The sequence below is a fragment of the Tripterygium wilfordii genome, chromosome 12, assembly GCF_013401445.1.
Source record: "Tripterygium wilfordii isolate XIE 37 chromosome 12, ASM1340144v1, whole genome shotgun sequence".
NCBI classification, from domain to species: Eukaryota; Viridiplantae; Streptophyta; class Magnoliopsida; order Celastrales; family Celastraceae; genus Tripterygium; species Tripterygium wilfordii.
The window spans coordinates 4,337,115-4,364,995 of record NC_052243.1 but is presented as its reverse complement, the minus strand read 5'-3'; the positions used below and the strand labels follow the sequence as shown (position 1 = coordinate 4,364,995).

Sequence of the window (27,881 nt, the reverse complement as noted above, 5' to 3'; positions counted from 1 at the left end):
AATTTCTGAGACCCCATGTAATCCCCACCACTATGAATAAAAAAATTTAGGCTAATTGACGTTCTGATAAGATAATGATATTTGTGTTGAAAAATATCCTCCTTGTCTCCAATACAAAGTTAGCAGACACGATGTAAGAAACGCAAATGATTTTTCTAAATAAAATAAAAAGGCAGAGGAGGTTCAAGGGCGTTTCTGGGGTGGGGTGATATGAGACGTCACTCCGGCCCCTAAATCTCTAAAGTCTCATATTTAAGTATTATATTAGTCTCAAATTCATTTAAAACACATTTAGAAAAAATTAACCCAATAACTACCTTCTCATTTCAATTTACAATTATATTTTCGATCCATCATGTCCTAATAGAGGTTAGTTAAATAAGTTATATTGTCTTTTGTAAATATTAGAAGAGTCATATTTAAATAATATATATTTAATTTTTTTAACAGTACCCTCTTTTAGCCCAAGAATCCCTGAAATATCATACATGTGACGCATACCCACGACTTCCTAGCACTTTTATGTCACTTTTTCAACTAGATGTTATAGCAAGACACGTGCGGCCATATAACCTGCTCCACTATCACTTGTTAAGAAATAACAATGGACTTCCTATCCCAAATTGAATGGCGTACCTGAGTTTATGGAGACCTTGAACAAACTCGAGTAAAGGAGCCCTTTTTTTTAAAAAGAAAAACTAAATATGATGTAGAACAAGATTTAGTATTTTGTTTAGTAATTAGGAGTTAGTATAATTATTGTCGTTTTCATATTAGAAGTGTGTTTCTAATAGAATTATTAATAGTTTTAGTAGTGAATATTCCTTTATATAGTGAAGTTGCTAGAAAATGACGAAAAAACCAGTATAAATCCAGATGAAAAGGGGGGTAGTTCAGACATTTAACTGAGATTACATGCATTTGTCTCCATTTCACTCTCTTTAAATTCTTTTATGGCAGCGGACAGTGAATTCATGGACTTACGTGTCATTCTCAGATTCTTCAACACAGCAAAGCGAAACATCATTACCTTTTTATTCCAGTTTTTACATCAGTCAACTATATTTCGTCAATCTATACCTAATATTCAAAAATTTGCGGCCGTAGGCGACGGCTGCCCTTGCCACATATTATAACAAGCAAGAGACGTACAGCCATAAACAACAATGGATTTCTTAGTATAAACTTGACTATACTATCCCCTTTTCCCAAACCCAAATACAAGTCCAACACATCATAAATATAGTTTTTAAGCACGTCTTATTAAGTCAAGAAAATTATTAACTTATAACATTGTCTATTAGATATAAATTTAGTGATGTGAGACTTTTCTCGACAATCTCTCTTCATTTGTGGGTCATGGTCAAACCCATCAAGTAAACCCAAAGATCACACATGTATAATTCACATTTAAGCTACACAACCTCGTCCTGAACAATGATCTCGATACCTAACTTAAACTTGATTATTATTATTATAAGATATTGTTTGCTTTCATGAACCCAAGTCCAAGCCAAACTCATCACAGGACTTCAAGAGCTTTTCAAGTTTCAGAGTTTTAAAACATGTCTTACTAAGTCAAGAAAACTATTGGCTTATATATAACTTGTCCACTAAATTTTTATTTTAAGGGCAAATGCAATGGGAATTAATTTGCTGGGCCAACATTTTTGTTGACCCGGTCCCACCTCTATTACACAAAAAGTCAAGTCAGACACGAATTCTAATACAGCCACATCAGCAAAACACAAATTTCTATAAACTTTTTCTTCCCACACACTTTCTCTTTCCACCCAACCCAATAACATTTCATTCCTCCATATTATCCACAACAAAACTACATCAAAACATCAAATATCAATACATCCACATCAGCAAAACACTTATCACAATACAGCCACATAAACAAAATACATTTTACAATACAGCCACATCAGTAAAAGACAATATCTTTGTTGGCCCAATACCACTTCACCATTGCATTTGCCCTTAACGATATGAGACTTGTATCAACACTACGGAGATCAAAATGAGTCAAAGAAATCGGGCGCGTACAGATTCCTAAAAATATAACCTTTAAAATTTCTTTTTTTGTCAACTAGCTAGTCCTTTTATATTATATATATACGCAATCATCGATCGCATACAGGCATCTTGTCTCCTAACTAGCTTTCTAATGGAGTTTCTTCTTTCACTCCCAACAAACACCATAGCCCCAAAAATCTTTGCAGTTTTATTACTCTTCATATGTTTACGGATACTCACAAATGTCCTCAAACCCAAGAAATCCAAGACATCCCCACCACAAGCCAGCGGCGCCTGGCCTTTGATTGGCCACCTCCTCCACCTCCGCGGCCCACAGGCACCACACATAACATTAGGCAAGATGGCTGATAAATACGGTCCAATCTTCAAAATAAAGCTAGGCGTGCATCCAACTCTTGTCATAAGTGACTCCGAGGTGGCCAAAGAGTGTTTGACCACACACGACATAGCCTTGGCTGGCCGTCCAGCGACTGTGGCCATGGAAATCATGGGATACAATCATGCCATGTTCGCTTTCAGCCCATACGGCCCATATTGGCGTCACATGCGCAAGCTAGCCACCGTTGAGCTTCTATCCGCTCAACGGCTCGAAACGTTTAAGCACATAAGAGAATCTGAGCTTAAGCGTTCCATGAAAGAGATGTACCAATCATGGGTTCATAACAAAAGCGGTAGCGGCGATTCGAATCATGTTACCGTGGACATGACTAGAATTTTGGGAGACATAATCGCAAACGTAATATACAGGATGGTGGTAGGAAAAGTGTATGCGAGTAAGGGTGAGGAGGATGCGAGATGGAAACAAGTAGTGTGGGAGTATATTAAGTTGCTGAGCCACTTTGGTGTGGGTGATGCGTTGCCATTTTTGAGGTGGTTGGATTTGGGAGGTGTTGAGAAGTCCATGAAAAAGGCAGCCAAAGAATTGGACATTTATGTTGAAGAGTGGTTGGAAGAACATAAAAAGAAGAGATCCGAGCGTAAGAGTGATAATGGAATTGTAGAAGAAGACTTCATGGACGTTATGCTCTCCGTTTTTGATGATGATGATCAACTGGAGAATTTTGCTCATCATAGTGCTCATACAATTAACAAGGCCATGTGCTTGGTATGTTCATCTTCATCGATCTAGATTTCTTTTTTTTTTTGCAGTTAAAAAATTGCAATTTATTAAAAAGAAATCGGTATCTTGTACATATATATAAAATTTACTTATAATAGGAATCTCAACAACTCATATCCCAATTATCCCAACTGCTGAGTACGCCCAGGATTTCATATGAGACATATGAAACCCATGAATTTACTTGCATGTGCGTCAAACTCAATAGTTGCGATAACTGTGATACCAAATGTTACTCGTGAGATCTCTATCATTCTCGTAAACTTATTTGGATGTATTTCTAATTCTTCAATATTTCAGGCTATTATATTGGCGGCCTCTGACACCACTAAGACTACTTTGACTTGGGCTCTATCACTATTACTCAATCACCCTGACGTCATGAAGAAGGTCCAACAAGAGTTGGCTGCTCACATTGGTCCAGATAAACCAGTGAAGGAATCAGATGTCAAATCTTTGGTCTACCTTGAAGCAGTTGTTAAGGAAACATTACGATTATACCCTCCAGGTCCACTCGGGTTACCACACGAGTCTATGGAGGACTGCACCGTAGCCGGTTACCATGTTCCATCAGGGACTAGGATTCTCTACAACCTCTGGAAGATTCAACAGGATCCGCAGGTGTGGGAGAATCCTTCAGAGTTCAAGCCAGACAGGTTTCTGACAACACATAAGGACGTCGATGTTAGGGGACGTAACTTTGAGTATTTACCATTTGGGAGTGGTAGAAGAATGTGTCCTGGAATGTCTTTCGCTCTTCAAGTCATGGAGGTTTCACTTGCTAATATGCTTCATGGGTTCGATTTTGCCACTCCAAATGGTAAACCAGTGGATATGACTGAAGTTAATGGATTGGTCACTGACCGTGCAACGCCACTTGAAGCCCTCATCACTCCACGCCTCCCAGCTCATCTCTATATGGGCTGAATGAATTGGAATGTCAATAATAGTGCTTTGGTCAATTATATGTCTACTTTGCTTGCTGGTTTGTATGTTACATAAAGAATAATAATACATGCAGTTTCGTTTTTGTATCATATCTTCCACTAAAGACAAAAAAAAAAATCATTATGCCGCCAACGACTCGAAGCACTAATACAAGAACTGAGGTTATGACTACCATAAAAGACGTGTACCAATTATACGTCGACAGAAAAACATAGTCGAATAAGGTTTTGGTGGCATGTTTAGAGTCCTCAGATAGGGGGTGGTGACGTATGTGTTCGACCAGATGGATGGTCGAGCCGTCTGGATAGACATGAAGACTAGGTCGAGCTAAGCAACTGATGATGGGTTTGAAATTTTAGGATTCAGAGGGATGTGAGATGGAAACAATCGAACAAGTGTTGATCGAATTTTTTAAGTTGATGGGCGCGACTTTGGTGTTGGTGATGCATTGTCTTTTTTGAGGTGGATGGATTTGGGAGTAGTGGCTACATGAGTCTTCAAGGGCCTCAGCGAACTCTAACAAAATGGTCGTCTTAAAAGATTAAATATTTTATATTACTTAAAGATGATTCTTCTAACCCCGGGGACGCCTCTGCCCCATCTCGTCTCATCATTATGTCGCCCCTTCCATAACCTTTGATTTTAACATAGATAGTTGCCTTCGATTTTACCATAGATAATTGTGGTTCTTTCGAAAAAAAAATATTATTGGACTCATTAAGACCAAATACTATACATCTATGTTTTTTTAAAAAAAAATAAAATAAAATATTTTCGATCCCAATTGGTATTACAACGAGGCGTGGTGTAATAATTTTACAGCTGACCCCCGGACTCAATGAAATAGGGGGCGAGATCCCATCTCATCTTTTTTAGGGTGAGATTTGGAAAATTCCGGGGTAAAGATTCAAGCCAAACTCAGGAATCACGGATTGGTTACCATGAGGTTCTAGGTTATATTCCTATAGGAGAGGCGAAGGTAGAGAATTATTTGGGTTGTGAATTTGCACTTTGTATACTTTGTGGACATAAAAAATAAAAAATAAAAGAAGTTGAAGCCAAACTTGTCGCTATTACAGAGATTGAGAAGATCACAAAATGGCCCCGCAAATTAATCTAGTAATAATAAAAATAAAAATAGTCGGTCCGTCTAAGGAAGTAATCGACTGTCATTTCTTATTAGGTATACGACAATCTGATCTCATATGATTGGTAATCTATGGTCATTGTTATATATATATATATATACACGACAATCGCATCTCATATTATTGATCATATATATATGGTCATTGTTATATATATATATACACGACAATCGGATCTCATAAATATTATTGATCATATATATATGGTCATTAGTATATATAAAAACTTTGTGATAAGTTAGTTGGTTATCTCCCCGGAGCTAGGACATATGGTGACGTATGTGTTCGACAAGCCGTTAGGATAGACCTTAAGACTAGGTCAAGCTAAGCAACTGATAATGTGATAGAAATTTGAGACATTGTCAGATCATACAAAAATATCTCAGTAGTGTGTGACATTCATTAATTGGGTGTGATTTTCAATAGGTTCCTACTATGATGTCATCATACTGAATGAATGACTGTCACATACTGCTGAAATGTTTTTGGAATCCCTAACATTGTTGCATACCATATATGCTGACTCACTATGCCACATCAAGTTGGGAAGACTTGGGAAGCTTCAAGTTGGGATACCTAATAGAACTGTTGCCATAAAAGACGTGTGCCGACCAAAATGTTGGTTTTTTTATTAAAAAAAAAGGTATTAAACGATAAGAAATCTGGGCAGAGGGGTGCATCCGTCCAGAATTGGCGGGTAAGCAGTCCGGACGACTGACGTGAACTGCAGCAAATTGGCAGACAAAAGTGTAATTGCCTGGATGAGTTTTTGTGCTACAAAGAGTCCCTATTTTGATGAATTTCGTTTTTCAAGTTGGTCTCTAGTTAGAAACTTGATTGTTATCATATTTGTAATCAGAAACACCTTGGGGAGGGACTCGGAGGTATAACAAATTCTAAGTCTTTGTTTTTCCTATAAATAGGATACTTGTTTTCCAGGGTTGTAGTCTAATTCCTATTATTTGTTTTTTAAGTTTAGAGAGGCGGCTGAGAGCAAATGGGAAAAACTTTATGGTATATCTTGTGAGGGTTCAATTAGGTTCAAGGTTGTAGAGAAACAAAGGGTTGTGTGCGGTGATCATCGAGAGAGAATAAGAGGCTTTATTCTCGGGTTTACCTGAGTTTCTTGATAAGAGAAAATTGTCAGTATGTGGTTGTACAAAATTTCTACATTGTGAGAGTTTCTCTTGATTGTTTTTCTTCGGTTTTTGAGTTTTTCACGTATATTCTTGTATTGAGATTGTTGCACTTTTCTATTTTAACTTTCTCTACTCTCGTGTGATATTTATATTAAGGCGGATCTTTAGAAAATTTCCCAACAATTGATGGTTACTTGGAACAGATATGTCAGGTGTTAAAATTAACATGGTATTAACTTCCTTCACACCTAACTCAGTAATGGCAGAATCAAGAACCAGAAGAACTGTAACAGAGAGATCGAACAAAGAAAAACAACAGGAAGAAAAACAACAAAGTCTCATATATTTCATAACTGCCTTCCAAATGGGTTTACAAACACTAATATAGTGGTTAACCGACTAAAGATGCCAAATAAACGGTATGGAACAACCAATTGACTGAAACACTAAAGCATCCTACTTACCCAACCAATACAACTCAAATCCAAAACATATGTTATTTAATAATTATCATTCAATTTAATGGTGAAATACCCTAACATATCCAACGCACTCTCTCGAGTAGAATTAAAATTACTCAACACACAATAATCCATGATATCTTTACGTGAAATTAAAAGCGTGAGAGCACATTAAGTTCTATGGTATTTCCTAACAAAATTGCACAAATCACGTTAGCACATCTCTATCTTTTGTTCAATTAATGACATGTATCATAAGCAACAAACTACATGCATCATCTCTCGATCTCAACATGTATAACAATTCATTCGAATGGTGATTAGTAGGGGCAGAGCCAAGAAATGATGATGGGGTGGGCTAAAATTTAAAAATAGAATTTTCATCTGCGCGAAAAATTGTCCCCGATAAATTTTTTCAAGCTATTTTACAACAACACAACTCATTTAGATGATATTATCAAGGAGTATTCATATATATTAATGTTTAGTCTCATAAAGCAACCCAAAAGATTAACATAAATATTAAAATTGATGAAAACTAATTAAAAATATGTACAAGATGACATAATATACATATATATATATATATAATTAAAAATCATGTACAAGATGACATAGTGTATATATATATAACTAGAAACCATATTTCAAATGAAATCCAATTTTTTTAAACAAAGAATAAGTATTGTTATGTTTTTTTTAATATTAACAATAATGGAATCGATAACCTTACCATTACGTTAAGTATATTTTTTTGTGCCATAAAAAAATGCTAAGTATATTTTTTTAAAAAAATTTGGTGGCTACAGCCTAGTGTAGTTCCCCAATCTACGTCCTTAGTGATTAGGCATTCAAAAGTATTAAACACAATGATTATACGCTCAAAAAAGATTGATAAAAATTTCAATAACATAAATCAAGAATTTGAATCTTCATGGAGAGACTATATTGTAGCCTTAGCAAATGAAATTAGCTCATGTTAAATCTATTACAATCCAAAAGCTCAAATGAATTCATCGTGAATCAACAAGGAAACATGATACAAAATTTTTTTAAAAAAAAAAAACTAATTTTGGTTGGATTTCTTCAATCGATGACAAGCTACTTTACTAGCAAGTTTACAAAAAAATAATACCTATCGGCTATCGCCTATCGCCTTCAAATCTTTCTCAATAACATCAAACCTGCCCAACACGCTAAAGTCAAGAGGCCGAAAGAATAGTCAGTTTTGTGCTCAATGTGGGGTCATAACTGACGTAAGTCCGGATCCACATTATTTAACTAATTATTAAGATTTATTATTTTTTGTGTTATTAAGAGTCTGTTTGGTATCACTTTTGTTTCTTGTTTCTTGTTTTAGTTTTCAAAAAATAGAAAATAAAAACAAAAAATATTATTTTTTTGTATTTTCTGTTTTGTTTTTTATGAAAACCAAAAATAGGTTTTCAAAATTTATTTTTGAAAATAAGAAAAAAAGGTTTTTAAAAGTTTTGGAAACAGAACTAGTTACACTTATTATAGATTGCACTTTCTTTAAGATTTCAGATTTCAAATTACATAGAGATATTAAGACAATGATCAAATATATTTTGGGTTATTGTTTTATTTCTTATCTTTTTTTCTTTTTGTTGATGTTTTCAATGGTGAAACATGGCAAAGGCTGCAGTTATAAAAAATATAGTGGTGTGGATATATTCCATTATTATGAAAATAAAAGCATAAACACACTTCTTCTTTCTTTTTTTTTCAGTTTTATGCTTTCAGTTTTTGTTTTCAAGTTTTGTTTTCAGTTATAAGTGTTCGACCAAACAAGTTTCAATTTTATATTTTCATTTTATGTTTTATGTTTTATGTTTTTGTTTTTTATTTTTGTTTTTAAAATTTTTAGAAGTGATACCAAACACAACCTAAGAATTTTATCTTTTAGTTAATAGGAATTCTAGTCAGTATTTTTAATTTTATTATTAGTACTTTTTGATAATTTCATGTCGATTAGGATTTTATAGTTTCAGTATTTATACGTTGTAGATGTATTCAGCAAAAAAATCAAGAATGAACTAATATAAGTTTTGAGGTTTCTCACCATTCTCTTGGTGGATTTCAAGTTATTTTGACTTCATCATGAACTAATAAATGGATCTTTACTTCCCCATTGCAACAAGTCACGAAGAATTGACAAAGTGACTCACGGAACGATCTATATTTTATTAATTATGAAAAATGATAATGAGTGTCCTTAGATCATTAGATATATATGAATGAAAAATGTGCGGTGAAATATGAAAAGGACATGTATTTTAAGTTTTAAAAAAATAGGTGAAAGAGTGTTCATCACACATGACATAATATGATATGTTGTACATCAATTCTTGACAAGTGTCTTTAGAACACCTATTATCGATACCCTTTTATTATTGCTATTTAAGCAAGAGGCCAAAGTCACACCTTGGAAGTTGGAACATATAGAAACAATAACTTGCAAAAAATCATTATCATAGAGAGAAGCAACAAACACAACAAACCAAAGCTGCCACATGTGATAAGAATAGTTAGTACTTGATAAAGTCTGTATCCCAACAACTCATGTATTGTCTATATCATTGTTAACTGACAGCAAACTTGTATTTGTATAAAAGGCACAACATACTGTACGAAAGAAATATAGCAATACACATTTATTCTCTGAAGTTCATATACAATTCTCTATCTTTGTCTATCTTCTCTTTTATGGTATCGGAGCTTTTCTAGCTCAAACGAGTCCAAAACGATCCAACCCAAATTTTCACATGGTAGTAGAAAGTTCAACCACAAACATAGCCACAACCACGGTTGTCACAGGAAGCACAAGCAGTCTGACAAACCTTGTTGCTTTCAATTCCACCCAGCTGCCAGTAAAACTTTCTCCCTTAAACTATCCTTCATGGAAAACACAATTTGATGCACTATTGTTTGGTTATGACCTACTGGGCTTTGTGGATGGTAAAAAACCCACACCCTCTACCACAACAATTGTTAATGGAGCAGAAGTATCAAATCCAGACTTCACTCTTTGGCATCGGCAAGACAAGGTTATTCCTCTTGTTAGTTCGTCAACAACCTCAGCCGAGGCATGGAAGAAGCTTGCAAAAAGCTTCGCCAATGCTTCTTCGTCTCGAATCATGGGACTCACAAGTCAGCTCTCCACCATGGTAAGAGGTACACAGCCCATGTCTGACTATTTAAGTAACATTCAAAGTGTTGCAGATGAACTGACTTGTATCGGATCTCCGGTGCCTAATCATCACCTGATACTTCATGTATTAAATGGAGTGGGCACTGAATATAAAGAATTAGCGGCTGCGATTCGAGCACGTGACACTGTCATCACGTTTGAAGAGCTGCATGATAAACTCATTGAGTTTGAATCTTTTCTCAAACTTGAAGATGCTCGTAGCAACACTAGTGCAATATCTATGAATGTTGCCCGCAATGGTTATCAGAAACATGGTAACAACTACCAACAGAGAAAGAAAAGGACCCAGCCGCATGATTCCTTCAGATCTCCTGAAGGCAATCACAACATCACTCCAAGAAGACACTCAGGTATTATCTGTCAATTCTGTGGAAAAATAGGTCATAATGCCCGTGAATGTTACACTGCAAAAAGGTTGATGGGTTTACCAATACCTTCAAAGACCACTCACAATGTTGCAAATGTTGCTCACTACAACTCCAATGACAATCCCTATTGGCTGCTCGACTCAGGAGCATCACACCATGTAACGTCCAACTTGAAAAATTTGTCACTTCGAGAGCCATATGAAGGTCCGGATGATGTTGTCATTGGTGATGGTACTGGATTACATATTTCGCATAAGGGTTCAACTAAGCTTTCCTCCTTTCATTTGTCTGATGTTCTTTGTGTCCCTAATATGCATCAAAATTTAATTTCTGTTTCTCAATTTTGCAAGACAAATCATACATCTATTGAGTTCTTTCCCCATTTTTTTTGTGTGAAGAATCTCTCCACGGGGGCACCTCTCCTTCGGGGACAGAACAAGAATAATGTCTATGAGTGGCCAAGTAAGCATGCCAAGTCGCTGGTACCAAAGCAAGTTCTCTCCTCATCTCTTCAAAACACCCTTCAACTATGGCATGATCGTCTCGGACACCCATCATCTCGCATTCTTAATTATGTCATTTCTTCCAACAAATTGTCTGTTCAAGGCCAATCCTCTATTTCTTTTTGTGATTCTTGTCAATGTAATAAAAGTCATAGACTTCCGTTTGGACATTCTAGTCTTGTCAGTAAAAATCCACTTGAATTAATTTACACTGACGTCTGGGGTCCTGCTCCAATTCGTTCTATTAATGGTTTTTCTTACTACATCATTTTTGTTGATCATTTCACAAAATTTATCTGGCTATTTCCAATGTCTCACAAATCTGATGTATTCTCCATATTTTCAAAATTCAAAACTATAGCTGAAAATCAATTTCAAAAAACAATCAAAACCATCTACTCTGATGGTAGTACCGAGTATCGTGGTCTAAAATCTGTCTTTGAAAAGCATGGCATCCAACACCTCATATCTCCACCATACACACCCCAACATGTTTCTACAGCTGAACGTCGTCACCGTCATATTGTAGAAACTGGCCTAACATTACTTCATCGTGCTACTCTTCCTCTATCATTTTGGCCTTATGCTTTTAGCACCGCGGTTTATCTTATAAACCGCTTACCCACTCCCATTCTTCATCACAAGTCTCCCTTTGAGTGTCTCTTTCATTCAACTCCCAACTACTCTACTTTGAGAGCTTTCGGATGTCTTTGCTACCCTTGGCTTCGTCCTTATACCCACCACAAACTTGAACTGCGATCAAAGCCATGTTTATTTCTTGGATACTCCAATATTCATCATTCATATATTTGTTTTGATCCCTCCAGCAATAAAACCTATTTCTCTCGTCATGTCACCTTCGTCGAACATCACTTTCCTTCTCTTGCCACCTTTGATCCATCCTCTCAATACAACAAACATACTTTGTCAAAATGGGCAGGTCTCTTTCCTAGCTTTCCAGATGAATCACATGCACCTATTTTGCAAACCACTCCAACACCACCTCCTGATATTCCCGTACCAGCCCTTTCTCCTCCCCAATTCAGTTCAACTCCACATCCAGCCCATGCAAATGTACCAGCGACTGCAGACTCTAATTCGGTTACTACATCAGACGTTGCTCCTGATCCATCCCCGAATGGGACTGCCTCCAATCCAGCACATAACACCACACCTCCCCTCTTGCCAACAACTTCAAATAACCATCCCATGATTACTCGGTCCAAAAACCATATACGAAAACCAAACCCCCATTTTGCCAACACTATCACTAAACATCCTCTCCCCAACTCTTTGGAACCAACATCCATAACTCAAGCCCTCAATGAACCACGATGGAAGGAAGCTATGGTTACTGAGCTTTCAGCCCTAATGCGAAATAACACTTGGGAACTTGTTCCTCGTGATCCTACCTTAAATGTGATTGGTTGCAAGTGGATATTCAGAATCAAACGACATTCAGATGGCAGTGTAGATCGATTCAAAGCTTGTCTGGTCGCAAAAGGTTTTCATCAAAGACCCGGTGTTGATTACCATGAGACATTCAGTCCTGTTATTAAGCCAACTACCATCCGGGTTGTGCTCACACTTGCCGTCCATCATGGCTGGCCTGTCCATCAACTTGACGTAAATAACGCCTTCTTGCATGGTCATCTTACCGAAGAGGTTTACATGAGCCAGCCACCGGGGTTTATTGATCCATCCAGACCCAAACATGTTTGTCGCCTTCGTCGATCACTATATGGGCTTAAACAAGCCCCTCGTGCATGGTTCCTTGAGCTCAAGAAATTTATCCTCACTCTTGGTTTTACAAATTCCAAGTCTGATCATTCTCTGTTCATGCTCACAACTGGTTCTTTTATAGTTTACCTACTTGTATATGTCGATGACATTCTTATCACAGGAAACTCTACCTTCGTGGTTCGGCAGATTATAGATGCTATCTCAGGGAAATTCTCCATCAAAGATCTTGGTCTTTTGCATTACTTTCTGGGTGTTGAAGCATTGCCCACAAGCAGTGGTCTATTTTTGTCTCAACAAAGGTATATTCGTGACTTATTACATAAATATGGTATGACTGGTGCCAAAGAAGCTGCCACACCAGCAAGTGCAACATCTCGCTTGCAACTTGAAGATGGTTCCCCTCCAACTGATGCCACCACATTCCGTAGTCTAATTGGAGCCTTACAGTATCTATCAATGACAAGACCGGACATAGCTTTCTCTGTTAACAAACTTGCACAATTTATGCATGCTCCAACTACTTTTCACTGGACTGCTGCAAAGAGAGTGCTACGGTACTTAAAGGGAACCATATCTCATGGTCTTCATTTGCAACACTCGAAGTCATTACATCTTACTGCTTATTCCGATGCGGGTTGGGCTGGTAATCGAGATAACTACTCTTCCATCTCTGCCTATGTCATATTCTTAGGCACCAATCCCATCTCTTGGTGTTCTAAGAAGCAAAGAACTATCGCTCGATCCTCCACAGAAGCCGAATATCGAGCCATTGCTTCCACTGCTGCTGAATTATCTTGGTTGTCCAATCTCCTTAGTGAGCTATGCTCTTCAACCGATAGACCGCCTCATCTGTTTTGCGATAATCTTGGAGCTACTTATGTGTGTGTAAATCCTATATTTCACTCCAGGATGAAACACATCGCACTGGACTATCACTTTGTTCGTGATAAGGTTGTTGCTGGCGCCTTAACTATTTCTCATGTTTCAACAATGAATCAGTTTGCAGATCTGCTTACCAAACCCTTACACAAGCAACGGTTTATTCATCTCAAGTCCAAGATTGGTGTTACTCTTAGTCCCACCATCTTGCGGGGGCATAACAGAACAAGAGATAGAGAGAAGCAACAAACACAACAAACCAAAGCTGCCACATGTGATAAGAATAGTTAGTACTTGATAAAGTCTGTATCCCAACAACTCATGTATTGTCTATATCCTTGTTAACTGACAGCAAACTTGTATTTGTATAAAAGGCACAACATACTGTACGAAAGAAATATAGCAATACACATTTATTCTCTGAAGTTCATATACAATTCTCTATCTCTGTCTATCTTCTCTTTTAGCTGCCTTAAACAATGTTATATATTTATTTAACGCTATAAAGAAATAACAAAATTTGATTTGGGAGGAATAGAGAAGGCTATGAAGAAGAGTTTTAAAGAGCTCGATCAGATTGTTGATGGATGGTTAGAGGTTCATAGGAAGAAGAAGGAAAACCAGGACTTCATGGATGCTCTCATATCAATGCTTGATGATGCATCTGATCTTCCCAGCTATGATGTTGACACCATCATCAAGTCTACGTGCGTGGTATTGCTCACACACAAATCCTCTCTTAGTTTATTTATTTTTTCAATTATTAGCACCATATGCATATTATATTATGATTACTTTTTAGTTTTTCCTTTTTATGGGTGCCCTTAGGGCTTTAGAGCATCTCCAGGATATGCAAATGAAAAGTAAAATAGCTTTGACCTAACTGGTTATTTTGCTCCCCAAACCATATAATCAGGCTTCCAAACGCAGTAGCAAATACTGCAACAGAAAATAATGATCCCCTTTCTTTGATGCAAAATCTAGTCCCAATGAGAGAGAAAGTGAAGATGCAACATGGCAGTTAGGCCTTGAAAGAGAGTTTGATTGAAGACATTTGATAGGTTTTGGGATTTTTCATATTTGATGATTACTCATTTGGATACTTAGGTTAGTGTATGTGACTTTATTGAAAAATCAAATGAGGTATCAGAGAATTTAATTTGACTACTTAATTTTGTCCCTAGCAGTCTATAGTGTTGTAAGTTGTGTGCCTAATTATTACATGGTTATTGTTTTTTTTTATATGATAAACATCTCAACAGTCGGGATTTTAATTGTCCTAGCTACTGAGTTTGATGTACATGATACAAGTGAATTCGTGAACTTCACATTTCTCACAAGATACACATGAAATTCTCTACATACAACTGAACAAGTAGGATAATTGAGATACTAATTGTTGAGATCCTTATCATAACTTTTTTATTTTTGTTCAGGCAATTATGCTAGGAGCAACGGATACGACAACAGTAACATTGACTTGGGCTTTGTCTTTACTAATCAACAATCCAGACGTGTTAAACAAAGCCCAACAAGAATTAAATACTCAGGTAGGAAGGGAAAGGCCAGTGGAAGAGTCAGATGTGAAGGATTTGGTTTACCTCCAAGCTATAACTAAAGAAGTAATGCGATTGTACCCTGCATCCCCTCTATCTGTACCACACGAGTCCTCTGAAGATTGCACTCTAAGTGGTTACCATATCCCCGCTGGAACGCGACTCTTGGTCAATCTTTCGAAGCTTCTTCGAGATCCAGATGTATGGCCGGAGCCTAACGAGTTTCGACCAGAAAGATTTCTAACTACACACAAGAATTTTAACGTTAGGGGTGCCAATTTTGAGTACATACCATTTGGGACTGGGAGGAGAGTTTGCCCGGGAATTTCTTTTTCACTTCAAGTTATGCATCTTGCACTGGCGAAATTGTTACATGGGTTTGAAATTTCAAGCCCAACTGGTGGCCCAGTTGACATGGTTGAAGGAGTGGGCTTGACCAACCTTAAAGCCAACCCACTTGAACTCCATTTTACCCCACGCCTCCCATCCCACCTATATGATTAAGTGGGAAATTGAAACCTGGATAGTGAATATGCTTATGCGAAGGTTTTTTTTTTTTTTCCCTTCTTTGTTTCTTCCTGTTCAAGATGCTTGTCTTAAGTTTTATTCTTGAAATATTGTGCTTGATTATGTTGGACCGTAGGTTCTATATGAATTAATCTTATTGTGGACTTATATTTTGATTTTGATGTATTAATCATATTGTACTATTTGATTACAATGTGAAATATGATGAATTTGTTTCCACATTTTTTTCTATATTTGAATTTTGTCATTAATTCACAACACGAATAACCAACTAGCTTAGCATGTCGTTCGAACAGTTGAGTGGACGTAAAGCTCGAACCGTCAGAACAACACGCACTATGCTGGCGACAAGTAAGACTAAGTCAAATCCTATACGTGAGGAATGAACAATGCTCTAGACCCCCAAAAGTCCCCCAAATCTATGTGGTATTAAAATAGTCATTGATTAAAAACACACACGTAGGGCCCACTTCACATCCAACACTCCACATTAAATGAGATTTTTTGAGGGTCACTTTTTAGGGGTCTCAAGCATTATTCTGTGAGGAATAGGGCTCCTAACCCCTCCATTAGAGTTGACAAGTATAGAGAATCAGCAAAATTTCAAAGAAATATTCTCAGTTGGTTCGAACTTTCGATCTTAACATCAACCAATCGCGACGCTATTATCCAGCATCACACGTTGTGGGGGCATATTTGGACGGTGTTGCAATCGTGCCTCGGTGTTGATCAACATCAATGTGGTCCTTAATTGTTACCCATGATTTATAACAATCACATGGTGGGTCTGACTTGTCGTCCCAAAATAATCTAATCTCGCACTACTCCTTCACGGAAAGGGCAGTCATGGGAAAAGTCAACCATCCCAATCACATCCCCTAAATCATTGCATATAAAATGGCACAAGTCCCGATCAGCTATTCCTATTTTGGTTAATTTATTATATCTGAAAATATGTGATAAGGAACAATGCTATGTAGGGCTTATCAAAGAAACAATATGTTATGTGGGGGGTCACATATAGTTTTCCAATTTTCAATGAGAACTTGTGATCATTCGTTTCATGCACAATTAGCTGGTACTACTATCTTATGGTTGATATAATTTAATTATGATTACATCCAATTATTACAAGTGAAATGGGCCCCTAATCTGAACCACGCATACTTTTAGCCAATATGTTCCCTCACGAATTAGTGAAATGGACCTCGCTTGTCCAATGGATTGGGAATAAAAATCTTGCCTTAAAATAAACAAAAATGATAAAGATCTTGTATCTAAATTATCCCAGTTACAATTGCTCAAGTTTTTGAATAAATTGGGTAAGTGAGACGTTGGTTAAACGACAATCATATTATATGTAAAGGATCACTCACTCATTAGGTCATGAGTTCGAATTTCACCCCTTCTCAAATCCTTGTTTCAAAAAGAAATTTTTTTTTTGAGTAAAATGAGCTTTCCTCTATTATTAAGTAAATCCAAGTTTTAGGCCCATATAACGTGGGTTCACCACTGTTTAAATTTGGAGAATCTTACCGATTGCACATTAATTTAGTCTCTAAATTTAAACAGTATACACATTAAATCGTGGGTTCACCCCTGTCTAAATTTATAATATCTTACAGGGTGCACATTAAATTATGGGTTCACCCCCTATTTAAATTTACAACATCTTATAGGATGCACATTAATTTAGACAATATTTTATAGGAGATATCAACGGTTGAAATTCCTATTATAAATCTAAAATAAACAATATTTTTATATAAGACTCTTGTAGTGGACGTGATTGGGTACAAATATTATGTAATATATCTACGCATATTTAAGTGCCTTAAATATGATAAAAAAAAAAAAAAAAACTATGGAAATTGATTTTGCCCTTCAAGAATCAAGCCTCGAGGTGAAGCTCTCTCATAAGTTCCAACTCCTGAACCGCCTTACGAAAGCGAGCGAAAACTAGTCCCACGTTATTCATGTTCTCTGAGTCCTAATTTCCGGGCAACCCCGAATCGTATTCCTACAACTGTAATGTTCCTAGAAGTTTCTGAAGATAGTCAGCGGCAGCGCTCCGCCGGAAGGGCGGTGGAGAGGGTGGTGGTCGCCGTCAAAGCAGAGAAAGTGATCGCCAGGACTGCGTTAGCTTGGGCTCTTACTCACGTTGTCGATCCTGGCGACTGCATTACGTTGCTCGCGGTCTTTTCCAGCAGTAAATCAAGTAATTATTTGATTTCATATGCAATTGGATTCCGACACCTTTGAATTCAAGTTGAATTTCATTTAGTTTTTGGTTTTTTTTTTCTTGTAGTTCTAATTTTGAGAAAATTGAGGTATGTTTGTGTCATTGTGCGAGTGTGATCTAGGTAAGAGATTCTGGAATATTCCGTGGTTAACCGGCGATTGCAGTAGCAGCCATCGGCAGAGGTTTCCGGATCGGATTTGCGAGATCTCAGAATCGTGTTCCCAAATGGTGCTTCAGTTTCATAACCAACCAGAGGTCAGCTCAATTTAACTTTGTGACACCGAATAGGTCATTTTGTCTGTGTCTACTTTCTGTCCATAAAGTTGTTTCCATCAGTTTATTTCCAATCGTTTTTGAATGTGAAATTCACCACTGAATATACTGCACAATTAGGAGCCAGAAGAACGAAAAAGCAATTATGCTGAACTTGTTTCCGGTTGAATGATTGTGGTGTCAGAGTTAAGACTAAATTGCGGTGGCCAAACAAAGCCTTTGGCTCCATTTTTAGATAGAAACAAATTCATGCTAATGATTGGCTAGCTGTTGTGAAGATCACCAGAGAGCCCACTAATCCTGTATTCTTTTGAACCTTGAGTGCATTATTGCTTATTAATATATTAATTAATCAATTATCTGTCACCATTTAATTATCATCCGCCCCACCTCCCATGTGCACGTTCTAGATCCAGACAAAAGGTGGGGATTATGAGAAGTAAATTAGTAACATATGGAGAAGTACATTGTATTCCCTCAAAACAAGAAAGAGGAAAAAAATATTTTCTACTGTTTTTGAGGCTCCCTGTAACTTCCTTGGGCATACAGTAACATAGTTTATCTAGTACAATTTGCTAAGCTTAATTTTCTTACCAATCACTCAATCAGCTCTAGTAGTGGTACGTTTTTCTCATTATATATAATCAAGTTAACTGTATATTAGAAGTAGCTAATGATATTTTGTTGATATAGGTTCGAGTGAGGATTAAGGTGGTTTCAGGTATGCCTGGTGATGCTGTGGCGGCTGAAGCGAGGAGATGTGATGCCAACTGGGTTGTATTGGACAAGTAATTATACATAAAAAAGTATTGTTTCTTATTTCGGAGCTATTAATATAGTGTGGTTAACTAATCATTTTCTTCTCACATTTTTTATGACTTCCATGCGGAAACGGCTGGCTGAAAAGTTCCATAACAATGTGTGCACTTAATTATTAGTTGCATTTGCTATGCAGTCTTTGTTTTATTTGCCAACATCAGTAAGCAGAAATAAACATAAATGCACCCAGGAATCTTTGGGACATATTCACATAATTTACGTCTGCTTTTGCTGGTTGATTTTATAGATTGCGTAATTTTCATTAGGCTATTTGTAGAATGGATCAAGTGCCTGGGTTGGGTTAAAGATTTTCAACCCCATATACAGAACTGAAACATTTCAAAGTTTACAATTGTAGACCATTTAGTTTTTATCTACCCTAGTATCTACCCTAGTAAGTAAGTTTAGTTCTGGTTAAGGTTCCCAGAAGACTTGTCAACGAGAAAGGATTGCAACAAAATCATGGATCCCATTATCTGGTTCATTGTCAAAGCAAATTTCTGATTGATTTTTGGACTGTTTTGTCCTGAAAAGGATTCTTGAATCTTGACATGACGTAAACAATATATTTTAAGTTTTTGTTTTTGTTTTCACAGTGCGAGCGTCACAACTCACAAGAACGTCACGTGCCAAGGTTAACTTGAAATTAATGTTTGTGCATTTGATACGTTTATTTGCACTCCGATTTTGTGCATCAATGATCCTTTGAAACCTTGGTTGTTTCCTTCCGATTTTTTATTGTTGCATGCTCCAAATTGTTACTAAACTTCATGGTTTCATAAATCTTTCCATGATTGAACTTTGAAAGAGTATTTAACTGCCTTTGGTTTTTCTGCTTTGACAGAACACTGAAATAAGAAGTGATGAATGGTGTGCTAAAATTCATGGTTTCGTAAATCTTTCCATGATTGAACTTTGAAAGAGTATTTGACTGCCTTTGGTTTATTCTGCCTTGACAGAACACTGAAACAAGAAGTGATACATTGCGTAGAGGAACTTTGCTGCAATGTTGTTGTGATGAAAGGTTCTCAAGCAAAAGTCCTGAAGCTTAACTTGGGATGCTCAGATGATAATCGACCTCCGTACCTTTCTGCTTGTTCTTCTCCTGACATGGACATGGGGATGTTTTATGGGCATGGGATGAAGCATTCTACTCCAGTGAGCAGTCCTGAAGAACCAATTAGTTTGTACACGAGAACCACACGTGAAGGTTCATTATCAAGTATTGACACAATTTCATCTCCTTTTTTAGTTTGTGAACAAAATCCTCTGTTTGAAGGACCAAGAAAGGTTGATCACACACCACCATATGATCAAAAAGATTTCAATGGCCTTCTAGCAGCTGTTAACTCGGATGGGAAAAAGATTCTCACTCAATCAATGAACCAAACATCAACTAATGGGTGCAAGAGTGTACTCTGCGTTCCACGTGACCAAAAAGTTGATGACAAGCCACCCAGACCCAATAGTTACAGAAATGCCCGGAAAGTTAGATCCCAAACCTCCAGAACTTTGCTTGATAATTTCCTGCAGTATGACAAAGATACAAGAGCTGGTAGAACGACTATTAATCAAAGCCCTCGAAGAGACTACATTGCAAACTCAAGCATTAGGGATGCAGTTTCTTTAGGTAGAACTTCTTCAGTGCCTCCTCCTTTGTGTTCACTATGCCAAAACATGGCACCAGCTTTTGGAAAACCTCCGAGACAGTTCTCTTATGAGGACTTAGAGGAAGCTACAGATGGCTTCTCAGACTCGAATTGCTTGGCAGAAGGTGGATTTGGCAAAGTGTATCAAGGAACATTAAGGGATGGACTGTTTGTTGCAGTGAAACTGCTAAAGACTAGAGGCTCTCAAGCAGATACTGATTTCTGCAGTGAAGTGAGGGTGCTGAGTTGCGCTCAACATCGAAACCTCGTGTTGCTAATTGGGTTTTGCATTGATGGAAATAAGAGAATCTTGGTTTATGAGTACATATGTAACAGATCCCTAGACTACCAGTTACATGGTATTCTTTTTTTGTTTCCCCTTATATTAAGATGTAGTCCTCTGTCAAGTATTTATGCAACGGCTTCTTGGAAAGAGCCCAATATTTTGCTCATAATATTTTCTTGGTTTAATTATGTTTCTCACTTTCACCCTGCTTGTGTAATTGGCAGGAAACAAGAGGAACCCCCTAGATTGTCATTCACGGTTAAAAATAGCAATTGGGACCGCACGTGGTTTAAGATATCTTCATGAAGATTGTAGAGTTGGTTGCATAGTACACAGAGACATGCGTCCTAATAATATCCTTCTGACCCACGATTTTGAACCACTGGTAATTAATCATCCTGTAACTCCTGGATCCTGTCTTTCCTTTCCTGCCATGCAGTTAATGGAGAAGTCAATTCAAATTCTCTGTATTTGCTACTGATGTGTTGTTTAGATAAAATTTCTGACTTTTAGAATAGCTGAATGTAAAACAAATGGCATGGTGACATAATACTTCTAGAAGAGTAGAAACCCAAGTATTTTGCCCAAGTCATTTAGTCAGTGAAAAAAAAAACTTTGTAGATTGGAAAAGAATACAGTGTGTTACTGACAGCCACGTTTATCTGTTTTGCATTTTTTTTGTTCAATATTGAGAATGAGTGCTTCATTTTGTGATATTATCGTTGGAGTTGATCAACAAGATGGCATAGACTATAATGAACAATGCAAAATCTTCTGAATTTTTTGTCATTTTATAGGTTGCTGATTTTGGGCTTGCTAGGTGGTACTCTGACAGGAATTGTAATATTGAGGAGTCGGTTATTGGAACTTCAGGGTACCTTTATCTTTCCTCTGCCTGACACTCCATGTTCCATATGTTACATCTATTTTTACATATCTGATCTTATAGGGTTTAGGTTTCCATTGTTTTTTACATGATATTTCTGAAACCCAGGTATCTTGCACCAGAATATGTATATGGTGGAAAAATTACAGAAAAAGTCGATGTGTACGCATTTGGGGTGGTTTTATTGGAGCTAATGACTGGCCAGAGAATCAGTGAGCTGCAGTTATATAAAGAACGGCAATTTATATCTGAGAGGTGGCACACTCATGATGCCTTTGAACCAAGCCACATCATAGCAAATATCCATCATTTACTGGATCCTTGCTTGGTCCATCAGGAACACGACCATTTCATACAGAATATGGGGCATGCTGCTTCCTTGTGCCTACAGAGAGATCCAGAATCCAGACCCCCGATGTCAAAGGTTTGTAACTTTCTCTACATAATTATGCTGTATAGTATTCACAAATTTCTTTTCCCCATCCCATGTTTTTATCTATCATGTGTTTTCTACCTTTTCATTGGCAAGAAGCATGACTTAAAGAGCTACTTTACGTTATTTCTATGCGTACAGGTACTTAAACTACTTGAAGGAGGAGATTTGGTTGTACCTATAGTTCTGGACTTGAACTCAGTTGGCAGTAGAAGTGGTCATCTACATGGTCTGAGCTCGTACACACCACCTGAAGCAAGGGGAGGCCACTCTCGTCGACTTTCACACTAAAAGTAATTTAGATTCTTTTGTGTGAATTATTTCTGCAACTATTATTTAATTTCACAGGTACGAGTGTTTTACATTTACAATTTTCTTTAAATGTTGCATGTTCTTCCTTTTTTTGTTTCTTTTTAAAATGCAGTCATTCATGTCCATGTTTTCTATTGCCTTTTCCCATCGTGTAAATCCTTTTCAAAATCAACAGATAGAACATTAATGTCAGTTCCATTATTTTTTATTTTTTTTGCAATTTGTCCCGGCTATTGTATTCGAAAGGTATCTCAAAATCACTGAGTTGTAGAATGATTGAGGCTTTTGTGTTATTGTTGCTCTTTCTTATTAGTTTTTTTTTTTTAGATTAGACCCTACAGGGAGAAAAAGATGTCCATATTATCCATAGCCTACTCTCCCTTTATGACAATTGAACCTCCCGCATTCCTAAAGCCTACCACCAACGAAGCTTCTCTCTTTCTTATTAGTTATATGGTCTTTCCTTCTTCTGTTTAGGTCAAAGTAGTTTGTCCGGCCCTTATGCGAATAAGTTTTTGTGTTAACATAGTTCCACGTGCACTTAATATTAAATTTAACCCCCTGTCGCTGTTGTCAACATTTGATGCTATGACCATTTTCTGGACTAGTTTGGTCCTCCAAAAGAGCGAATAGGGCCACAAAATACCCGCTCTCCCTAAACCTAGGCCCTTATATTCAGGGAAACAAATTATTATCATATTTGGTGCAAATCGTTGATATATGACTCTTAGAGTGTGTTTGGATTGAGAGATTTGGGGGGAAAGGAAGAGAAGAGAGGGGAGGGGGAGAGAAGGGAAGGGAGGGGAAGGGGGACTATTTTTCTCTCTTCCATGTTTGAATAGATAAAAAAAAGAAGGAAAAAAAATTTGTTTAATTTATTAATTTATCCTTATTTTTATGTTAAAATATTATGTACAAGGGTAAAATAGATATTTAACTTATAAATGACTTAATTAGTAATCTCTTCCTTCCAAATGACTTCATTTTGGAGAGAAAGAATTTTGACAAAAATTTAATGAAATCTTCCTCCTAAATCCCCTTAAATCCTTCCCCTTAATTTTTAATAAACTATCCAAACAAGGGAATTGAAAGGAAACTCTATTTCTCTTCCTTTCCCTTTCCTCCAAATCCCTCAATCTAAACACACTCTTAAGAATCACTTGAGTTATAACTTAATGAATTTCTCTAGGGCCAAAATGTATGAATTTGGGAGATTTCTAAGTTCAATTCTCATTGGGATCAATACTCTTGTGGTCATGCATCAAGTTTTAACTCAACTTATCATGTTAGCAAGTGGAAAATTTTTGTATGTCCGAGACTGTCGGTCCGAGTTTAGACTCTTATCGAATGCCCCAAACGCGAGCTAGTAGATTGTCATTCTCGGTTTTTCAAAAAAAGTATTTTACACTTGAGGGATAGAGTAAGCACAGATAATAATCACATTATTAGTGTCATAATATGGTTTCTCATATTGAATTACGATAAAGCAACATAATTGTCTAGTGCATTTATATTAATCCACTCCCATGCGACATTCTTATATGCAGAATTCGATATTGAGATATACCAATCAAAGTACGAGAAGTTTAGGGTTCACCCCAACCCCCTCAATCCCCCAAATACATCAAAAGCCTACATATTTGTCCATGTGTCAATATTTATTAGTTCTAGCGTTTCCACTGTACATAAGACACGTGTTCTCATTAGACAATCTGGTTTGATCACAGGTCCTTGTGATCAGAGCCGTCTGTCCCTGGCTGCAGAGGAGAAGCTTCCATCGGACGGCTCTGAGTCCAAATCCGACCCCATCTGTTGTTGCATGATAGCCACCTGATTACGATCAGGCGCCATCTCCGACACGCTCCAAACCTTCACCGACTTATCAAGGCTGCCACTGTACACAACCCACCGTCTATCACCTTTACTGGATGCCTCACTATCCTCCTCCACTGCCAAGCACTTGACTGGGCCCGTGTGCCCCGTCAGCACAGAGAGACACGTGTGGATGGTTCCATCCCTCCTCCACACACATATCGTCTTATCCGCTGATCCGCTGAACACCATACTCCCTGCAGCTGCAAGACAAAGAACAGCCAGCGTGTGCCCCTTGAGAACCCCACCGTGTGATAATTGCTTCTCCCGCTCCCAAAAATTGACAAGCCCATCGGACGATCCACAGTACACGATCGAACCGGAGGTGTTGACGGCCAAAGCTGTGACCGCACATTCATGTTTCAACAGAGTCTGCATGTGCGGGTGCTTTGTGACTTTCCCATGCTGCTCTTTTCTCCACACTTTGACAGTCCCGTCAGCGGAGCCGGTGAATACCTGTCCTTCAAAGCTCGCAACGACCGAATTAACGGCGTCGTCATGAGCGTTAATTGATTCAAGGCATTTGGAATCGGAGATTCTCCACACTTTAACGGTTCTGTCCCAGGAAGCAGAGTACAACAGCGTTTTGTCCTCACTCAAACTCAAGCAGGAAACGGCGTCGGAGTGCTTGATCCACAGAGCAGTACGGTGTCGTCTAACTTCAACATAATTGCTGGGCTTGATTGAGCTTTTGAATATGTCCTTCAAAGTGGGTAGTGACCCGGCCCGTTTGTGTACGGCTGGGTTTTTTGGCGATATCTTCCATACTCGGATCTTACCGTCTTGGTGACCGGTGAAGATTTTTTCGCCGGAGATTACTATAGCTTTAACCAAACCACTGCTGGATTTGAAACCAGAGAATTCCTTCAAATTTTTCCAGACCCGGATGTTCTTGCTATCGGATCCGGTGTAAAGAAGGTCCTTTGCTGCGGCCAAGGAATAAATATGACCTTCTTCGCGAACGAGCGACCCGATGAGTGCGTTTTGTGGGATATTTTCGGGTAATTCAGACCATTGTGATTTGAATGGTGAGGAGGTTTGGTTCCAAGGGGACATCATCATGGGTGACCCTTCGCAGCTCATGCGGCTCGAGTCATAGAACCCGGACCCAACAGCAGAAGCACTGCTATTACGGGTCGAAATCTGATCGTCATCGTTGTCGTTCATTGCAAGATTTGGATCCGAATGCACTGCGTTTTTACCGAATTTGGATCTCGATTGGCTATTGCTGTCCACAAACATTGTGTCTCCTCCTCTCATTCAAATCCCATACAAATTGAAAACAAAATACAAAATCTACCCAAAAAAATAGTCAAAATGTGAAATTAGGCAGAGAACTAAACAAAAGAAAGGGAATAAAAATGGTGGTTGAGAGGAATGGAGGATTGTGGACAGCAAATGAGGTAAAGAGACAAAGGCGGGAGATGTTAGAGGGAGTATATATAAATTGAACGGTACAGAACGTAGGGTATATGGGATCTTGACACGTGTGCGGTCGAAAGTGTACAATACGGTGGATGTTAGTTTAATTGGTTGGGATCGGTTATTATTCCTCCAGTGGTCGTTGGCGCTATTCTATTTTGGGTTAACATTCCTGCCTCATTTAAATATATATTTTTTTTCTGAATTTTGTAAATTATTTTGTAACAAAATCAAAACATTATATTTATAAATAATAGTTCATGCCACATAAACAACAAGACAAGTCAAAGAAAAATATTTAAAAAAAAATTGGTGTCGAATTTAGTTTAATTAACTATCAATTGAGAAATTCTTGAGGTTGACTAGTTAGGTTTGTTCCTTAATTGGCCGGGTAGAGTGACTAGATGGGAATGAGGATGCACAAGAGATGTGAGGCTTTAATCAAAATTGGGTCTTAAATAGCCTAGCTTCTATAGGCTATGGCGAAGATCATATTTTTTTATATCATATTTTATATGTCAAGCTTTCTCTCACGTTATTAATAACAATAAAATAAATATGACTAATAATACAAAAAATACTCCTCCAATGAGACGTTGACACGTATCACCACTTAGTCTGAGGAAGAGGAGATCGAGCTAGAAAACATCTCAGCTGACCCAAATGTCACCTTGGCTTGTACACCTCGGTAGGGCCTAATAGGCATGATCTCAAGAATCCCAAGTAATTAAAACATCTTGGGTATCGAGGAGCATTCATCACCGATTATGAATGAGATCTATAAGAGAACGTTGGGGGATTCACCCTCCATAAATCTCACCCACAATTAAAGGTAATCAATGATTCAAAATTCATACTAAGGGTCACCAAATGACTTGCAGGCCTAGGCTGTCATTTTTGTCCCAGGCCCAACCCAAAGCTCGATTGGTCAATCTGGGCTTGGGGCCTAAATTTTCGGGCTGGTCCTGCCTAATGCCGAGGCCTAAATGGGATCTCCACTTAGGTAAATTTCTCTCATATTCTCACTATTCGCTATTAGCTAAAGAAAGAGATTTAAACACCGAGCAAACTCAATATCCTTACTGCCTACCGATCTAACTTGAGTGTTGAAGCATCCCCTTGAGGTATACCTCGAGGACTTCAAAATTCACGTTTTCTAGTTATCCATATATAGGACAAATAAACTCATGATCCCTAGTCTGATCAACTAAGACCCTTGCAGAATCAAACCGTTGAGGAATGGATCGGATTTTGAACGTCATCAACGATTAATAAAAAAAATAGTGTAACCTTAAAATTTTAAGTGGTAAACGAGTACCTGGTAGTAAATGATTTTGGAACGGTTATAGTTTTTGAAATTTAAATGATTTTCTCATGGAAAAGACAACTTTTGATCAATGAAATATCTGACCAAGTTCAACTCAGTCACCCATTTTACATACATTTCAATTTAGGTATCCAAATTACTAAACTGTTCATACAAGTCACACGGACAGTTTTCACCCAATTCGGACAATCAATCATCCTATGTGACACAATATAGTCAAAATCAATTAATTTAGGTTGATATGAGCGGTCTCTGTTATTATTATAGTTGGTGGTATTGATTTGAGGAGAAATTTGAGTTTTGTGGTTCTTGCAGTGGTTGAAGACGTTGAAATCTGTGGTTCTTTCTAGAATAAGTATTTGGTATTTCAATTTTTTTGGGGTTCATTTTTTCCATGTGTAATTAAAATTTTTTTTGAAAAATATGACAAATATCCAAGTCATCATGCCACATCAATTAAAATTTCAATTATTCTATTTTTTTATGCCACCTCAGCTAATTGCTGCCCGAACTTTCTAAAATTTGTTCGTGTGACTAATTTGAAACAGTTTAGAAATTTGGATACTCAAATTGAAATGTTTGTAAAATGAGTGACTGAGTTGAACCTGGTCAAATAATTCAATGACCAAAAATTGTCTTTTCTCAATTTTCTCATTGGTTTTGTAACGAATTTGGCAGTGGCGGAGTTG

The 27,881-nt window shown here is 37.5% G+C and overlaps 4 protein-coding genes across 5 annotated transcripts; 3 read left to right on the top strand and 1 right to left on the bottom strand.

The window, feature by feature from the left end:
- Positions 1-2,152: 2,152 nt before the first annotated feature.
- LOC120011041 (cytochrome P450 CYP82D47-like) lies at positions 2,153-4,203 on the top strand. Its single transcript, XM_038862057.1, has 2 exons — positions 2,153-3,151; positions 3,467-4,203. The coding sequence occupies exons 1-2, from the start codon at positions 2,177-2,179 to the stop codon at positions 4,091-4,093; spliced, it is 1,602 nt and encodes a 533-aa protein (XP_038717985.1). The 5' UTR covers positions 2,153-2,176; the 3' UTR covers positions 4,094-4,203.
- Positions 4,204-14,133: 9,930 nt separating this feature from the next.
- On the top strand, positions 14,134-15,647 carry LOC120010479 (cytochrome P450 82A3-like). The gene is made up of 5 exons (XM_038861274.1): positions 14,134-14,301; positions 14,416-14,450; positions 14,504-14,588; positions 14,695-14,730; positions 15,024-15,647. The coding sequence occupies exons 1-5, from the start codon at positions 14,134-14,136 to the stop codon at positions 15,645-15,647; spliced, it is 948 nt and encodes a 315-aa protein (XP_038717202.1).
- A 1,894-nt stretch (positions 15,648-17,541) lies between these two features.
- On the top strand, positions 17,542-22,778 carry LOC120011447 (inactive protein kinase SELMODRAFT_444075-like). Of its 2 annotated transcripts, XM_038862562.1 has the most exons (9): positions 17,542-17,889; positions 18,035-18,168; positions 18,880-18,974; positions 19,965-20,461; positions 20,510-21,013; positions 21,165-21,325; positions 21,738-21,814; positions 21,935-22,250; positions 22,401-22,778. In XM_038862562.1, the coding sequence occupies exons 1-9, from the start codon at positions 17,703-17,705 to the stop codon at positions 22,548-22,550; spliced, it is 2,121 nt and encodes a 706-aa protein (XP_038718490.1). In that variant the 5' UTR covers positions 17,542-17,702; the 3' UTR covers positions 22,551-22,778. The 2 variants fall into 2 exon arrangements, with proteins under 2 accessions (XP_038718490.1, XP_038718489.1); XM_038862561.1 differs by having other exon boundaries at positions 17,543-17,889; positions 19,965-21,013.
- An 874-nt stretch (positions 22,779-23,652) lies between these two features.
- LOC120010657 (protein JINGUBANG-like) lies at positions 23,653-26,121 on the bottom strand. The gene has a single exon (XM_038861450.1). The coding sequence runs from the start codon at positions 25,701-25,703 to the stop codon at positions 24,309-24,311; it is 1,395 nt and encodes a 464-aa protein (XP_038717378.1). The 5' UTR covers positions 25,704-26,121; the 3' UTR covers positions 23,653-24,308.
- Positions 26,122-27,881: the final 1,760 nt, after the last annotated feature.

Excerpts from the sequence above, each read along its gene's own strand:
- LOC120011041 (XM_038862057.1), top strand. The coding sequence starts at position 2,177 with ATGGAGTTTCTTCTTTCACTCCCAACAAACACCATAGCCCCAAAAATC. Across the intron at positions 3,152-3,466 it reads TTAACAAGGCCATGTGCTTG|GCTATTATATTGGCGGCCTC; the intron begins GTATGTTCATCT and ends TCAATATTTCAG.
- LOC120010479 (XM_038861274.1), top strand. The coding sequence starts at position 14,134 with ATGAAGAAGAGTTTTAAAGAGCTCGATCAGATTGTTGATGGATGGTTA. Across the intron at positions 14,451-14,503 it reads CCAGGATATGCAAATGAAAA|GCTTCCAAACGCAGTAGCAA; the intron begins GTAAAATAGCTT and ends CCATATAATCAG. Across the intron at positions 14,731-15,023 it reads TTATTGAAAAATCAAATGAG|GCAATTATGCTAGGAGCAAC; the intron begins GTATCAGAGAAT and ends ATTTTTGTTCAG.
- LOC120011447 (XM_038862561.1), top strand. The coding sequence starts at position 17,703 with ATGTTCCTAGAAGTTTCTGAAGATAGTCAGCGGCAGCGCTCCGCCGGA. Across the intron at positions 17,890-18,034 it reads CTTTTCCAGCAGTAAATCAA|GTAAGAGATTCTGGAATATT; the intron begins GTAATTATTTGA and ends AGTGTGATCTAG. Across the intron at positions 18,975-19,964 it reads AACTGGGTTGTATTGGACAA|AACACTGAAACAAGAAGTGA; the intron begins GTAATTATACAT and ends CTGCCTTGACAG.
- LOC120010657 (XM_038861450.1), bottom strand. The coding sequence starts at position 25,703 with ATGAGAGGAGGAGACACAATGTTTGTGGACAGCAATAGCCAATCGAGA.